At 34.0% G+C, this 17,916-nt stretch overlaps 1 protein-coding gene across 3 annotated transcripts in view; it reads left to right on the top strand.

The window, feature by feature from the left end:
* Usp32 (ubiquitin specific peptidase 32) overlaps positions 1 to 17,916 on the top strand; it is a 167,360-nt gene that overhangs the window by 51,091 nt on the left and 98,353 nt on the right. For all 3 annotated transcript variants that reach the window (XM_071603755.1, XM_027950240.2, XM_071603754.1), the window contains exon 2: positions 1,199 to 1,326. In XM_071603755.1, coding sequence (XP_071459856.1) covers positions 1,199 to 1,326 — 128 coding nt within the window. The remainder of the gene's footprint in view (positions 1 to 1,198; positions 1,327 to 17,916) is intronic.

The following is a 17,916-nucleotide window of genomic DNA, read 5'->3' as shown; positions in this document are numbered from 1 at the left end:
ACTTTACTTCTGGATCTTTCCCAGATCTAGCTTCTTTTCTTCTGGTGGTAGCAGTGTACTTTTTGCCCCTCTACAGTATTTTAGAGTGAGTTGTCTGATTTTTATCTGTCTTGTTTCTTCTCTATCCAGAGTTTATATCTGAATTGTATCCAATCATATCCCTTCCTTTTTATGACAGAACAGTCTCTATGACTTGGTCTTGCTGTCTTTCTTGATTTATTCGTTCACCATTTACTATCTCTTGCCTTGCTTATTTTGCTATAGTAATATACTATACATCTCTATACACCTTTGTATTTTGAAATAAACTGTTAACCCTGCCTGGCATGCTGTTATCCCTTAGCCTTTAAAATTCAATGCAGTCTTCTCCATCCAGAAGCCTTGTGTTTCCTCTAACATGGATCAAGAGAATCATTTCTGCACTTCCATTCTAATTTTACTCAACACATAATATTGAGGGTAGTAATTTATCTGTCCTTGTAGGTAGAGATTATTCTATAAAGTGAATATGATCTTAAGTGCCTAAATTAATAGCTTGGTAATTATTTTGTTTTTGATAGTGGATATCTAAAAATTTTAGGTTGTTAGTCTCATCTGTTTATGGTTTCCTTTGTATAGATGATAAAAATCTGGGCTAAATTTGGGCACCTTCCTCTTCATAGATAGATGTGCTTACAGAGTACATATTGATTTTATTTATATATATATATATATATATAGAGAGAGAGAGAGAGAGAGAGAGAGAGAGAGAGTGTGTGTGTGTGTGTACGCACGTGTGTGTAAGTACTAGAGATGAAACCCAAGGTCTTGTGCATACTAGGAAACTGCTGTACCACTGAGCTAGATCCCCAGCCCTTTACCACAAATATTTATTATAAAGGAAATGAATGTATTGCTTGTGAAGTCTGTTGCCAGAATCTAATTCCATTTAGTTTATCTGCTAATTTGAAATATTTGTTACTTCTTCCTAAAATTGTTACTACTTCCAGCCTCAAATTGTACACGTATATAAATTTCTGTCTTTTGAAAATAGTGGTCAAAAATTTTTATACTTTCTATAGTAGATTTGAGAATATTAGAATTATGACTAATTATGATTATAATCTGAAAGTATTTGCCACTTTTTCTTAGGAACTGGATTTTGAGAGACTTCTTTCCTTTTCTGATTTCTTATCCACCTTCTGTTTCTGCATTGTAGTTACAGATGTAGAGCTGAAACGACTTAAAGATGCCTTCAAGAGGACCTGTGGACTCTCATATTACATGGGTCAGCACTGCTTCATCAGGGAAGTGCTTGGGGATGGAGTGCCTCCAAAAGTTGCTGAGGTAATCTTTATGGTCTAGGTTTTCTTTCAAATATTGTTCAACAGCTGGGCTGTTATTTTTTTTCAAAGTTGTTTTTGTTTTAAATTATTTTTAATATTTCTTGTTTTGTTAAATATTTTTTAAATTTTTATTTAAAAAATTTTTTTTTAGTTGTAGGTGGACACAATATCTCTATTTTTATATGGTGCTGAGGATCGAACTCAGTGCCTCACACATGCGAGGCTGGTGCTTTACCACTGAGCTACAGCCCCAGCCCTTGTTAAATGTTTTTAATTTAGCCTTTTCCCCCGTTCTTTGTAATGGCTAGGAATTGAACCCAGAGTCTCAGCACACTAGACAAATGTTCTACCACTGAGCTAGATCCTCAGCCCAACCTATTTTAAAGTTACTGGGGTGGAGGGGAGCTCCTGTTTTTAACAGATTTAATCTTCCTGACAGTTATTTTCCTTGCTGAGTAGATACATGGGTCTTGTTTTTGATATCAGTGTGGTTGTATTCTTAGAGGCTAAATGGAAATACTGTAGAGCTGTGCTTTTGGGCTTTGATAGCAGACATGAATCATGGGACCATTTATGTGATTGATCGCTTATTTTATAAATTTCATCTCTGGTATAAAATCTGTATATTTTATAATTCTTTCTTTCTATCTATCTATCTATCTATCTATTTATTTTTATGTGGTGCTGAGATTGAACCCAGTGCCTCAGGCATGCTAGGCAAGTGCTCTACCACTGAGCCACAACCCTAGCCCGAAATGCTAGTTTATTTGAGCTTATTTAAATTCTAGTAAAATTTTTAGGATGAGATAAAATATGATATGGATAGCTGATATGGATAGTCCTTTTCTAAGAGAAAATTTGCTATTTTATAGTTATATACACAGGTATGCATAGTTAGTCTAAATGTGAAAAAAATTGTAAAACAAAAATTATAATAAGAATTTTAAGTTTAGTATATTACATAGAACCTTAATTCTGTTTTTAATTTACAAGTTTGTATTTCTAAACTATGCTGTCGTGTTTTTTACAGAGATTTTTGTTTTTGTATATATGTTTTGTGGGGGTTATGTGTTGTATATATTGCATTTATTATTATATATTCCTTTTGCCTTAAATGCTAGTATACTATAAAAACTTGGGATTTAGAAATTTAAGTTCAGGGTCTAACCAGCAGTTTAATATGATGATATTAATTGTCCATTAGAGGAATGGACTAAACTTTTTAAGTTTATACTATTTACTACAGGATGCTTCCAAATTCAAATATATGCTAACTTCAGCTTTTCTTTCCCTTGAATTTCTTTCTTAAAAGTCAGAAGTGACCCAGTGTATTCATGATGCTGGGAAAAACTTAGGTCATAGTATATGATCTCTTGGAGTCACATATAAAGGTCTACATATGCATATACACAAACACACACACACACACACACACATATATATGCATATATGTGTATAAAGATAGATATCTGATCAGGTTCTTGCCCATTTTTATTTATTTATTTATTTTTAATTTTTTAAAATTTTTAAAATTTATTTTTTAGTTGTAGCTGGACACAGTGCTTTTATTTATTGTATGTGGTGCTGTGGATCAAACCCAGGGCCTTGCACATGCTAGGTGAGTGCTCTACTGCTGAGCCACAACCCCATCCCTCTTGCCCATTTTTAAATTGGGTTCTTTTTTCATTTTTGAATTTTAAGAATTCCCTATATATTGTAGACATAAGTCCCTTATAAAGATACATGATTTGCAGGTTTGATCCTGTGGCATACACCTGTAATCCTAACAACACAGAAGACTGAGACAGGAGATTGAAAGTTTGAGGCCAGCTTCAGCAACTTAGTGAGACCTCGTCTCAAATTAAAAAACAAAAAGGCTGGGGATTGTTGCTCAGTGATAAGCAACTCTGGGTTCTATCCCAAGTACAACCTCCCCGCCCCCCAAAGATGCATGATTTGCAAATACTTTTTTCTATTATTGAATTATAAGAGTTCTTTATATATTCTGGATGTAAGTCCTTTATAAAAGATATGATTTACAAATCTTTTCTCCCACTCTGTGTGTTGTCTTCTCATTCTTTTGACTGTACCCTTTGAAACATAAAAGTTTTAAATTTTGATGGATTCTAATCATTGTATTTAAAAAATAATTTTTATCAAAAAATACAAAGACTGGATAGTTTTTAGGTTAGGAGTGATATTCTTTCAGGTTTTCCATATCTAAGAGATAAAATGGGACTCCTGAAGTGTCATTTATGTCTGAATATTTCATAAACTTCGTTTCACCCAAAACTATCTTAATAGACTTTTTCTGCCCTTTGGAATGTCTTTTAAAATTCATTTCTGCCTAGAATAATTTAAGTGATTGTTTTACAAGAATAATTTTTCAATTTTCAATTGGAAAAAATCATAATGATTGTTTCAAGTTTGTTTTAATATATTTAACAATTTTTTGTGTGTAAACTCTTGAGTGCAGAAATTTTATAAATGCTTTAATAATGATGAACTTCTTTTGCTGTATTATTTTTTGATTTAAGCTTATTTTAAGTGAGAAAGGGTTTTATTAGTATGTGAATATTGATCAGTATGTATGCTAAGGATGGGTCACTATGTGAATATGACTCCTGTAAATTTTTTCTTGAAGTCCTTCAGAGAGATAGGGCCTTAAATTTGGGTAAAGAGGATCACTTATGCTTGGTGAGATTCTGGAGTCATGTTTTGAGACACAATAGCATTATTTTAATATCAACATATCTATAAGGAAGGCCACAGGAACCACTTAAGCTGCCAATTGTAGGTGCAAAGAGAACATAATTTCCTAGCTAATAGTGTTTTTTTTTAAATAATAAAGTAATAACATTTTCAAAGAACAAAACATGTATTTGGAATTTAGTGCAAAAACATCAAAAGCTTAAAAAATAATAACTTTGGGATATATTAATTAAGGAAGCAATGTTAGTTTCTAAATTATTTTCTAGAAGATAATAGCTTTATATTTTTAGAACTTTTACTTTTTCTGTAATCTTGCTATCATAAATTCCAAGATGGAGATGATTTTAATAAGAAATAGGAACTCATGGCTGTTTATAATTTTTATATGTAGACATTTTCTTTTTCAGTGCTGCAGATTAAATTCAGGTCCTTGCACATGCTAGCCAAACTCTTTACTACTACTAGTTATACCTCCAGTCCTCAGACTCATTTTTTTTTTTTTTGAGGATAGATTAAAATAATTAGTATTTTGGTACACTTCTGATCTTATTATAGTAACTGTGTACTACTTGAAGAAGATGCTAAATGCATGGTAGTATGCATCTTAGTCCAGCTACTCATGAGGCTGAGGCAAGAGATCACTTGAGCCTATGAGACTGAGGCAACATAACAAGATTCTTACCTCAAAAAAAAAAGAAAGAAAGAAAGAAAGAAATTAAGAAAGAAAGAATAGATGAATAGAATTTGAAGAGATTGAAAAAATAAGTAGAAATAAATGAAAAAATGTGTTCTACTTGAAGTTAGACTTTTTTGAACCAGGCTACTAATTATTTTTTTGCAGGGGGCGGGGGGACCGGGAATTCAACTTGGGGCACTGAGCCACTGAACCACATCCCCAGCCGTATTTTCTATTTTTATTTAGAGACAGGGTCTCACTAAGTTACTTAGCACCTTGTCGTTGCTGAGGCTGGTTTACTCGTGATCCTCCTGTCTGAGCCTCCCAAGCTGCTGGAATTACAGACATGTGCCACCATGCCTGGTTAAGGATACTAATTCTTTTTTTTTTTTTTTTTTTTAAAGAAAGAGTGAGAGAGAGAGAGAATTTTAATATTTATTTTTTAGTATTTGGCGGACACAACATCTTTGTCTGTGGTGCTGAGGATCGAACCCGGGCTGCACGCATGCCAGGCGAGCGCGCTACCACTTGAGCCACATCCCCAACCCCAGGATACTAATTCTTAATGATCTTTATATTCTCTTTAGAATACTGCTACTCTCCACCAAGAATTTTAATAACAAAACATTTCCACGCAGTATTAATTTGAATTTGTTTCCTACTGTTTTTACATTCACTTTAAAGTGGTTTTCTTGGCTGGGGTTGTAGCTCAGTAGTAGAACTCTTTCCTAGCACACATAAAATCCTTAGTTCATCCCTGGGACTTCCCCGAAGTGTTTTTCAGCATTTAAAAAATGTGATCAACAGGGTAAATTTATAGCTACTCATTAAATGTTTCTTTGAAACAGAAACTCTTGGGTTTTTTGCATTTTTGTTTTGGTGTTGGATATTGAACCCAGGGCCTTCTGCATACCAAGCAAGCTCTCTTATTACTGATCTACATCCCCAGCTCTAAGTAGAAACTCTTAAATCCCCATCCCAGAATTGATTTCAATCTTGGAGGACAGAGTAATATAGTAATACCATTTTCCCTTCCTCCAGGAAGCTCCTCTGACAGTGTTAGCTCATGCTGTTTTCCTCCTATCCCTTGAATCTTACAGGCATAAATAAAGAGTTACGTATAGAATGTAGCACAACACTTTATTAGATAATGGTTTATTCATGGAATTCCTGTCTAGCTGAATTATTATTTTTTATGACTTTCAAAAAATGTCCCAGAGTTCTGTGCATGTAATATAAACTTAATGTATATTTGGTTTATTAATGCTTTCTCTTTAGTAATTATAGTATTCAGCAAAGTCCTGTTGAAAGAAAGACCAGGATAATGACTATGAAACCATACTCTTGAAGTTAGTTTGCTTTGTTAACCTTTTAGTCTTTCAGCACTTAAACCATTTTCCAGTTAGAGGAAATGTACATTTTAAGCAAAAGTAATCTTGGAATCTGGGGTATTTTCAAACATAGTGCTCAACACGTGAAAGCAAACAGTTCATTAATTTTTCCATTAATGTTGATGAATTTATGCTGAGGTATTTGTGTTGCATTTAGATGTTTCTGGGAACTAGAGGTCTACATTTACTAGATAGTTTAGTGGCTCCCAAAATAGTGATTTGTGTTTATTTTTCCTTTTTTATTTTAATCTGTATAATTGATTAAATCTTTTTATGTTAGACTTATTTGCTTCATGGGCTGACAACTTTCTTGACAAATCTAGTTATTGATTATTAGCTCTTGATTCTATTGATCATTGACAGTTGTAACTTGCTAAAATAACTTATATATGTGTATCAATCAGATAAGCAACTAACATTTTCATTTTATAGTGAATCCTGATCTTGATGTTATAGCCAACAGAAGAACATCTTGAAATCTTTGAAATCTTTCTTAAATGCCAAGATTTAATGTAGAGTGATTTTTAAACAACTTTATAAACTATTGGAAAACAGTTTAGCTAGGCATAATAGTGCTCACCTATAATCCTAGTGACTCAGATGACTGAGGCAGGAGGATCTCAAATTTGAGGCCAGCCTCAGCAACTTAGGCCCTCAGTAACTTAGTGAGACCCTCTCTAAAAATAAAAAAGGGCTGTGGATGTGGCTCAGGTGTAATGTGTCCCTGGATTAAATTCCCAGCATCCAAAAAAGAAAAAAAAAGAAAAGCAGAATTTATAGAAGAGGTGACATGTCATTAAGAATAAAGGGGTTGGGTTGGGACTGTAGCTCAGTGGCAGAGCGCTTGCCTAGAATGTTTATGGCACTGGGTTTGATCCTCAGCACCACATTAAAACAAACATATTAAATAAAGGCCTGCTGTCCATACACAACTACAAAAAAGAAAAAAAAATAAAGGGGTTAAGGAACTCTTCCCTGTAAAAATATACCAAGTACATTACATAAATTATGAATGTTCTAAGTGACATACTAAATGTCAAAGAAGTTATTCACTTATATTGGTACTTAAAATACTCTTACAGAAAATAACTTAGGTATAATCACATATTTTGAATCCTTGTTGTATAACCTGAGCTAATGACATGACTGGTATAGTAAATGATAAAAATGATTGAAATCCTGGTCAAATCAGTCTTAATAAGATACTTCAGTGTAATAGCATATTCTTTAAATGGTGTTTTAAATAAAATAAGGTTGACTTAATTTATAACTGTCACTGTTAAAAAAAAAAACTCTTCTAAAATTTAACTGAGTTTGAAAATAAAAGCTATAAATTTCATGTAAAAAAAGAACATTAAATGGTAGAGAAGCTATCTAATATTGCTAAACAGATGATCTGGATATTTTTCATTAGACAAAGCTTATTTGCTTTTGAACTTGAGGGAAACATAGTATTCTGTTCTCTAAATTTAAGGACATTATTGGTAACTTACTTTCTTTTTTATTTTAAGTTGTAGGTGGACACAGTACCTTTATTTTATTTATTTGTTTTTATGTGGTGTTGAGGATTGAACCCAATGCCTCACATGTGCTAGCTAGGCAAGCGCTCTACCACTGAGCCTACACCCCCAGACCCGGTAACTTACTTTCTCACTTTGCCTTTTTAATTTTTTTATTTTTTTCCCCTTGTTGGAATTGGGGGTTGAACCCAGCGACCCTTTACCACTGATCTACATCCCCATCCCTTTTTGTTTTTTTTATCTTGAGACAGGGTCTTGCTAAGTTGCTTAAGTCCTTATTGAGTTGCAGAGACTAGCCTTGAACTTGAGATACTCTTGCCTCAATCTCCCAAGTTTCTGGTATTATAGGTGTGCATCATGGTGTTTTCTGACTTGTAACTTTCTATAAATTCATGCCTAGCATGTGGTAGTTATCAATTCTATAGAATGTATATTTGACACATCCCTATGGAACCCTAAAGATTTAACCCTCCTCACCATCACCACCACGACTAGGGATTGAACCCAGGGTCTTGTGAAAGCTAGGCAACATTCTGCCATTGAGTTACATCCCCAATCTTTTAAAAAAATTTTTATTTGAGACAGAGACTTCCTAAGTTACCCAGGCTGACCTCAAACTACGGATCCTCCTGCCTCAGCCTCTAGAGTAGTTGGAATTATAGGGTGTGAGTTACCACACCTAGCCTTAGGATAATATTTATGTGGAAGAAAATAATAAGGATTGTAGAGAAAATAGAATTATACTCTGAAGATGGAGCAATTATCCTATTTTTTTTTCCTGAAAATATGTTTTCTCTTTCACAATAAATTAAGCAGTTTATTCTCTAACAGCAAAATAAATTTGCAGTATAGTAATCTATATAAATAAAATTAATTTATGCCTTTTAGAACATCCTGTGAAAATAACCAGATTTATTTTTATAAAACTTGGTGATATATTTGTGGGAGACTTTCTTTTTTTATTAATATTTTTAGTTGTAGTTGGACATAATCACTTTATTTTATTTGTTTTTTATGTGGTGCTAAAGCTTATTTGCTTAGACCCCATGCTAGCAAGGGGTCTACCACTGAGCCACAACTCTAGCCCTTGGGGAGGTATTCTGTACTGTGTGGTGATTCTCTGTGTGAACCTGAAAGAGATAGGCATCCTACAGAGCATCTCATATTGAGATTTAAGAAATCCGTATGACTTGCTATAAGTACTAAGTTCCAGTAGAATGGCAGCTCCACTTTGTCATTCAGGAATTAAGAGCCCCTTTGAACAAAGAGACTTTCTGGAAGTCCACACATTGACTTATCTCTAGTTGCAAGAAATTGTGGAAAGTATATAGTTTTAATTGGACAAAAGAACTTGGGAAAAATTAGTAAAAAATTTCTATTACTAAGAAAGAAATAACAAGCTGCCTCACACAAGCTGTACTGTGAGCCACCGTGAGTAGCAACATGAATTTATTACATAGATTTGGAGTATCATAGAGTTAACTTCTTCCTACATAGATGAATTTTTTATTTAATAAAGTTACCTGTTAAGGCAGGAATGGGGGTAAACATCTTTAATCCCAGCTACTCTGGAGGCCAATGTGGGAGTATCGGAAGTTCCAGGTCAGCTTGGGTGGTAACTCAGTGAAATCCTATCTCAAAAAAAATTTACCTTTTAAAAAATATATGGGGGCTGGGGATGTGGCTCAAGCAGTAACGTGCTCGCCTGGCATGCGCGGGGCGCTGGGTTCAATCCTCAGCACCACATAAAAATAAAATAAAGATGTTGTGTCCACTGAAAACTAAAAAATAAATATTAAAAAAATTCTCTCTCTCTCTCTTTCCCCCCTTCTTTAAAAACAAACAAATAAATAAATAATAAAAAATATATGAAACACCGTAATCCCAGAAATTTAGGAGGCAGAGGCAAGAGGATTACAAATTTGCAGCTAGCCTCAGCAATTTAGGGAAACCCTGTCTCTAAATAAAAAATAAAAAGGGCTGGGGATGTAGCTCAGTGGTAAAACGTTGCTGGATTCAATCCCCATTACCAAAAAGCAAACAAAAATATATGTGATAAGTATTCTAGTCATTTTATTTTATTTATTTATTTTTGGTAACAGGGCACTTAATCACTGAGCCACATCCCCAGCTCTTTTTATTTTTTGTTTTGAGACAGTCTGGCTAAATTGTTTAGAGCCTCACTAAATTACTGAGGCTGGCCTCAAACTTGTAATCCTCCTGCCTCAGTTTCCGGAGTTGCTGGGATTACAGGCATATGCCACATTGCCTAGCTAGTTATATTATTTTAATCAAATTACAGTACTCATTTGTTTTTAATTGCTCTGTATTTCATGTCTTTTAACTTTCTGAAATATTTATTAATTGATTTAGAAGAAAGAGATAATGTTTGTTCATGATATATCTGTTGATAGTTACAGAAGTGTATTTAGTGAAAACTTAAGTCTTCTCTAAAACTAAGTTCTCTTGTCTTTTCCTTGGTACTAGGGGTTGAACCCAAGGGTCCTTTACAACTGATGTAGATCCCAGCCCTTTTTATTTTTTTGACATAGGGTCTCACTTGCCCATCCTCCTGCAATCCTCCTTCCTTAGCCTCCCAAGATCTGAGATTTTAAGCATGCACCACCATGCCCAACCAAGCCTTCTCTTTTATCCCCATTACCTAGTGTCCTTCCTCAGTAGCAACAAGATACCTCTTTTTGAAAATAGAACTTTTTATTTTATGTCCCTAGCCCTTTTTATTTATTTTTTATTTTGAAATAGGGTCTTGCCAAGTTGCTGAGAATAGCCTCAAACTTGGGCTAGAGTTACAGATATTCTCCCCCATGCCCAGCAAAGCCTTTTGAATTAAAAAAATTAATACTAAAAAAAATTTTTTTAATTGTAGATGGACACAACATTTATTTTTAAATTTATTTTTATGTGGTGCTGAGAATTGAAACCTCACACCTGCGAGGCAATCACTCTACCACTGAACTGTAGCCCCAGCCCGAAGCCTTTTAATTTTTATTTTTATCAGAGTTATAGTTTTTATTTTTACCAGAGTGCACATAGATATTATATTAAAAAAAATAGTGGGACTACACAATCAAGGGACAAATCAAGGACAGTTTAATATTACTTAGTAAAGTAGATAAGTAGAGAAGAATTCTCAAGAAATATGCAATTCTACTCTTACGTCTTCTTAGAAATGCTAGAGTATGACTATTGATTATATTTACCAGGATACACACATAAGAACGTTCCTTGTAGTTGTTTCTTTTAAAGACCTGAACAATAGGAAACACCTGATTTGTTTATAAAAAGAAGAATGCTAGAAAACTATTGGACTAATGAAATTAATGATATATACAGCTACCTGTGATATGGTTGGATCTCATAAACAAAATAATCATGTGAAATAAGAAAGCTACTATATAGATAGATAAATGACAGATCAATAGACAGATATATAATAAATTCAACCATGAATAAAGTTAAAAATAAATCATTTAAGAGCTAAGTGGTAAAGGGAGATCAGTAGAAGAAAGGGACCAAGTGGTCAGAGGTGGGCAGGAAGCAGGTAAATGCTGGAGAGTGATGTTGACCAAATCATGTTGTTAAATTTTGTAAATATATAAATATGTCACAATAAATCCTATCAATATGTAGAACTATAATGCACCAATAAAAATGTGGAAACACATAAAAAAAAAATGGAAACAAGAATCCCTGTTGTAACCTACTACAGTCTTTGCCTGGGTTCCAAAGGAGACTACTTGAGCTACATCTCTAGCCCAGTAATAATGTATTCTTAAAATTTTTAAGATCTTAATGTTTTCCCCATGCATGCAAAAAGATAATTGGGGTATTAAATATATTATTAGCTTGATTGTGGCAATAATTTTACAATGTATACTTATATTACAACATCAAATTTTATAATTTAAATACATATAATTTTTGTCTATTATACCTTTAATAAAACTGGTGACAATATAATTCATTTGTTCTTGTCCGTTGAGTAGTCTTAGTAAAGCTCATTTAGTAGATAAGCAGTTTTGAACTTAGAGAATTACTGTATATGTTAGAAAAGCATCTTATCCTGAAGTTCATGCTTTATAAGTGACCCAGAAGACTGACATGAAATTTTATTCTCTTTACTGTTATTATAATTTTATGGGGCTGGGGATGTGGCTCAAGCGGTAGTGCGCTCTCCTGGCATGCGTGTGGCCCGGGTTCAATCCTCAGCACCACATACAAAGAAGTTGTGTCTGCCGAAAACTAAAAAATAAATATTAAAAATTCTCTCTCTCTCTCCCCCTCTCTCTCTCACTCTCTATTTTTTTAAAAAAATAATTTTATGTGCTTTTTACAAGGTTATTGGTGCTTTTTAAAACTAAAACAAAAACAAAACATGCACGTTTAGCATTCTGTATCCAAAATGGTTGGGACCAGAAGTGTTTCAAGTTTAGGATTTTTTTTATTTTGGAATATTTGCATAGATTTTACTTGTTGCATACCTAAGCCAAAAATCTGATACCCTAAATCTCCCAAATCTGAAACTTGTTGAGTATGCTCATTAGCTTCGCATTTTAAATAGGAATATTGGATGAGTCACTGAATTCTCAAAAGCTTAATGACACTTGGAGTATCAAAATCCATTTGACTGCCTTTCCTAATACTGAGATTGATCTTACATACAAATGGTAGATCTGTAATCATCATTGATATTTTTTAAACTTTTAATGGTTTTATGAATCTAGGAACTGATCATAACAACAAGATAGTTAAACATTTGTTATGTGTTGCTGGATGGAGCTATATAAAGCACCAACTGGGCAATCAGTATCTTTGCCAAAAAAAAAAAAAAAAAGTAATTTATATTTGGTTAGTTTTCTTGGTTTACCTACTATTTCATAGAAATTTCAGAGGACAGAAGATATACTCATCAAAATGCAGACTTTGATAAACTCCAGAGTTTCTTGGTTTCTTCAGCAAGAAAATTGCAAAGAAAAAATTTACATGTCAAATTAGGAATAAGCTTTATAGCAATTAAAAACAAAAGCATAGAATAAGCCATATATGATGGTGCACGTCTGTAATGGCAGTGACTCAGGAGGCTAAAGTGTGAGAACGATTCCAAGTTCAAAATCAGCCTTGACAACTTAGTGAAACCCTACCTCAAAATAAAAAATAAAAAGGGATTGGGATGTAGCTCAGTGATGGAGTGCCTTAGGCTCAATCCACAATATTGACCAAAAAAAAATCTACAAAGTAAAAGTTATTGATGAGACTTTCCCAGAAAAATCATTTCTTTGTTAAGAAATTTAGATCCTTTTAAATTTGCTTTGAGAAAATTGGATTTGATAGAATATTTCCAAAAAATAGTAGAGAAAAATATTTACGTGGACAAAAACTGATGGTTCTAATCTTAATTAAAAAGTATTGATCCTCATGAAAATTATGCAAAATGAAAATTTGAAATCATCAATTTGATTCTGTTGATTGTTAATTAGTTAAAAGGGTATAATAGATGCTAAGTGAAGTTAGCCAATCCCCAAAAAACAAATGCCAAATGTTTTCTCTGATATAACGAGGCTGATTCATAGTGGGGTAGGGAGGGGGAGCATGGGAGGAATAGACAAACTCTAGATAAGGCAGAGGTGTGGGAGGGTAAGGGAGGGGGCATTGGGTTAGAAATGAGGGTGGAATGTCATGGACATCATTATCCAAAGTACATGTATGAAGATATGAATTGTTGTGAATATACTTTGTATACAACCAGAGATATGAAAAATTGTGTTCTATATATGTAATAAGAATTGTAATGCATTCTGCTGTCATACATAAAAAATTAATAAAAATTTTTCAAGAAAAAAATTTAAGGTATAATAGAGTTTCCTCAGAAAAAATATTTTCTGAAGCAAAAGTCATGAACTCATCAATGCTGATTTAATTCTTACTAAGTAACAAAGTTGGAGTCAAGATCTACCTTTTGGCCTCTGTCTTGGGACAGCATTTTCACACAGGGGTTGCTCCTTAGTCTAGGTCCTGAAATGGGAAGATGTGGTATGTTGCCTCAACAAATGTGTCATGGAATGTAACTAAGGCTCAGGAAATTAAGCAGTTTGCTTTAGGCCACGCAGCTAGTATGTTAATAAAGCCTAGTTTCAAACTCAAGTCTTTCTGATTCCAAAAGTCATGTGATATAAGATAGTATGCATCACTTTCTGCTTCCCCCAGGGAGCAGTGGGATAACCCTGTGTCCTGTATCCAAAAATGGAAGAAGGACCAGGTCCAAAGAGCAGTAGTTGAAACATGATAAAACCTTTTTCTAGACTATGGAGACCTGTACACATCTCTGCCCTTTTTGACCTCTTTATTATAAGGCAAAAGGTTGGTTTGGATATTGTAGTATAAATCTTTCTCATTGAAAGTGTAGACTGACTTCCCTCTGTTCTGAAGTAATCATATTATTTTCTGGCATGACATCATTTGTCTGAAAGAAGGCTAGTGAGATTATTACCACCAGATCATTACCATCATTGCATAAAATTAAGAGCAGGCCTAATATGTCTGGATGTTTATGGCTACCAAATATTTAAGAAAATACTTTAGTTTTTAATAACTAAACAAAATTATTAAAAGGGATTTTTAAAGAGTTTTTTTAAACAAATTATAATAATAGTTACCATTTATTAAGTGCTTTTAAAAACATATCTTAATATCCTTGCTATCCCGTGCATATACCCTCTCCTTAATCCTAAAATAGGATAACATGGCTCTTAAGTGTAATGTGCTGTCACTTGTAAGGTAAACATTGCTTTAAAAATATTTTTGAGGGGTGGGGGGAAGAAATACACATATTAGATGCATACTGATTCTGGAACATTAATAAAAGGGAAAAAATAAGTACATCATATTTTCTTAGATCTCATTTATCATACTGGGTGATTTTTTTTAAAAAAAGATGTGTGTGTGTGTGTGTGTGTGTGTGTGTATTTGTATTTAGTTGTTGACGGACCTTTATTTTATTTACTTATTTATATATATATGGTGCTGAGGATCAAACCCAGTGCCTCACACATGCCAATCAAGTGCTCTGCCACTGAGCCACAACTCTAGCCCCAAACTGGGTGATTTTTAACAAATTATTGTTGGTATATTTTGGGAGTGAAAGAGAGGTACCAACTATAGTGTCATAACATTCCAACCAGATTTATTGCAGACGTAATAGTGTGTATTCTACAAATACTTAGAAAACTGAAAGTCATACCTTACCCAAAATTTCATTATTTTTATCCTCACTAGCTTTACTGTCTAAATTAAAGTCACTGAAATGGTCAAAAATGAGGGTATTGGATTATGAATTTACAGGGGAGGGGGAGAGACACCAAAGACACATTGTTTATAAATTAATTTTGTGATCTAGTAAAATTTCTAAGTTTGATCTTCACCAGATTTCATCAAAATGACATATTTTACTGATGATGTCTTTCATGTAATTGTAGAGAAGTCAATCAGAAATGAACATACAGATGTGTGCAGTGGCACATGCCTGCGATCCCAGCTACTCAAGAGACTGAGGCATAGGATCGGAAATTTGGGACTATCCTGGATAATATAGTGAAACCCTGTTGCCTCGTTTTGAATCCTGACTCTGCCACTTTTTTTTTTTTTTTTTAAGAGAGAGAGAGAATTTTAATATTTATTTTTTAGTTTTCGGCGGACACAACATCTTCGTTTGTATGTGGTGCTGAGGATCGAACCCGGGCCGCACGCATGCCAGGCAAGCGCGCTACTGCTTGAGCCACATCCCCAGCCCCTGACTTTGCCACTTTTTGATGTATGACTTTGGACAAGGACTGTAGTTTCCCCATCCAAAAAAAAATGGACATCTGTTTTATGTGTACTTGTGTTTTGCTTTGCAACTTGTCATATGAGGTCAGGTTTGGAATCTTCCTTGTATCTGAACTTAAGGAGTTTCAGATTTTGGAGTATATTTGATTTCACATTTTCAGATTAGGGATGCTCAGCCTGTTCTATGCATGAATTATCACACTGTACCATTTAATGGTATATTAAATAGCATTTATCTATAGTATACAATAGTATACTTCGGATTCCTTCCATCTTCTCTTTTACTGTTTTCATGTATTTTACACAATACTGCAAACAGATGGGGGTTGTAGCTCAGTGGTGGATCGCTTGCCTAGCTCTTGTGAGACATTGGGTTCCATCCCCAGCACTACATATAAACAAACAAATAAGTAAACAAATAGATAAAAGTATTTTGTCCATCTACAACTAAAAGTTTTTTTAAAAAATATACTCTAAACACACATTTTAGATAACCAGTTAGTTATCTTTCAGAGCAATTAAAAGTTAAGATATTAATCTTATACTTACGTTCATTCATGACATTTCCAATAACCTTATTTTTTTTTAATGTAAGTACATGTATCTGTAGCATCATATATCCTTCAGCCTGAGTACTTTGTTTTATCTTTTTATGTAGTACAGTTTTACTGGTATTGACTTCTGTCTTGTTTCCCTAATATGATTTCTTCCTTCTTTTTTCCTTTTCTTTCTTTTGTGCTGGGAATTGATGAAATACTCTACCACTGAGCTACATCTCAACCCTTTCCTTTCTTTTTTACCAATATTTTACCAGGTGTAGCATCTATGTTGAATTTTTATCATTTTTCATGCTCTAAATATGTCACTTTGATGACTTCTGGCTCATGTAGCTTTTTTTTTTTTTTTTTTTTTTTTAAGTAGCTGATGGGCCTTTATTTTATTTACTTATATGTGCTGCGGAGGATCGAACCCAGTGCCTCACACATGCTAGGCAAGCGCTCTACCATTGAGCCGCAACCCCAGCCCCTCATGTAGCTTTTGATGAGAAATCTGCTGTGAATCTTTTTCTCAGTGAAGTTTTTTTTTTTCCCCTCTTCACTGCTTTGAAGATTTTGTCTTTGGTTTTGAGTAATTTGAATATGATTTGTCTCGCTGACTTCAGAGGTTAAAGGTGTAATGTACTTGCCTGTTTCTGAGCTGCTTCTATGTGATTTTATGTCTTTCTTAGATTTATAAAATTGTCAACCTTTATTTCTTCATATATTCTACCCTATTCTCTTTCTCTTCTAGAATTTCAGTTACATATATGTTATTGATATTGTCCCATAGCTTTTGAATTTTCTGCCTCATGCACACTTTCTTTTCCCTTTGTGTTACATTTTGGATGGATAATCTCTTATTGAGTTTGCTTTTGAGCCATTTTTCAATTTTTTTACTGTGTTTTTCTTCTCCCCTTGCTTTTTGGTGTGAGACACACACACACATACAATTTGGGGGGGGCGGGGGGGGCGGGGCCGTGCTAGGGCTTGATCCCAGGGCCTTGTATATGTGAGGCAAGCAGTCTACCAACTGAGCTATATCCTCAGCCCTACAATTTATTTTTGAAAGAAGGGAGCTTTGCGTAGGACCTAAAGACTGAGCTAAAGTAGTATTTATGTCTTTAATGTGTGAAGTTGAATCAATCTAGTCTGCAATTTGAACTGTGATGGTCTTATTGTTAACTTCCATTACAGACTTTAAAATTCCAGTCTAGGTATAAATTTTTTTTTTTTTTTAAGGTTTGGGGGCTCCTTGCCAAATAATTTTTCTAATATCTTCTCAACTCTTGACTTCTGATCTTCTCATTGTTACTGTACTCTAGAAAGATGTTCTGTCTGCACTCTGCCTTCTCCTCTAGGTATATTTTGTTATTTGTTCCTTAGTGTTTGCCAACACAATGGTAGAAGTAGGGAGTACTGGGTAGGGGGACATTCTCTGTTGCTGTATTTCTGTCTCAGATTTAGGCAGGCTTCATGTCCTTGACATGTTTTCCTCTTCTAGTCCCAAGGATAAAAGATTTTCGTGTTACCTACTTCCAACCTATTTCCACCTGTGGGTATGGAATAAAATAGTTTATCAACAAAATTTTATTTTGCTCTTTTATTTTTATTTTTTGAAGGTCCAATCTTATTTATTTGTTACTTTTAAAATTCTTGTTTCTGATTGGATTCAAGTAGAAGCTCTCAGAGAAGACAGCCTGCATCTCTTGGTGATGTGTTCCTGACATTTTTCTTTGGCTTCTTTCATTTTCTTGGCCAAAAGTTTGACATATTCTTATTTTTCTTAGTTTGCTGTTTCTTGAGAGCAATATGCTGGTGCTTGTGTTGCAGGACATGTGGAGTAATGAGACACTGAATCTTCCATGTTTTGTTTGAGTTTTTTACCTTTCTTACATAGGGTTTTCTGACAAC

This window comes from Marmota flaviventris, chromosome 17, assembly GCF_047511675.1.
Source record: "Marmota flaviventris isolate mMarFla1 chromosome 17, mMarFla1.hap1, whole genome shotgun sequence".
Lineage (NCBI taxonomy): Eukaryota > Metazoa > Chordata > Mammalia > Rodentia > Sciuridae > Marmota > Marmota flaviventris.
Note: the sequence above shows the minus strand (reverse complement) of the source record. Positions and strands in the feature narration are given on the sequence as shown.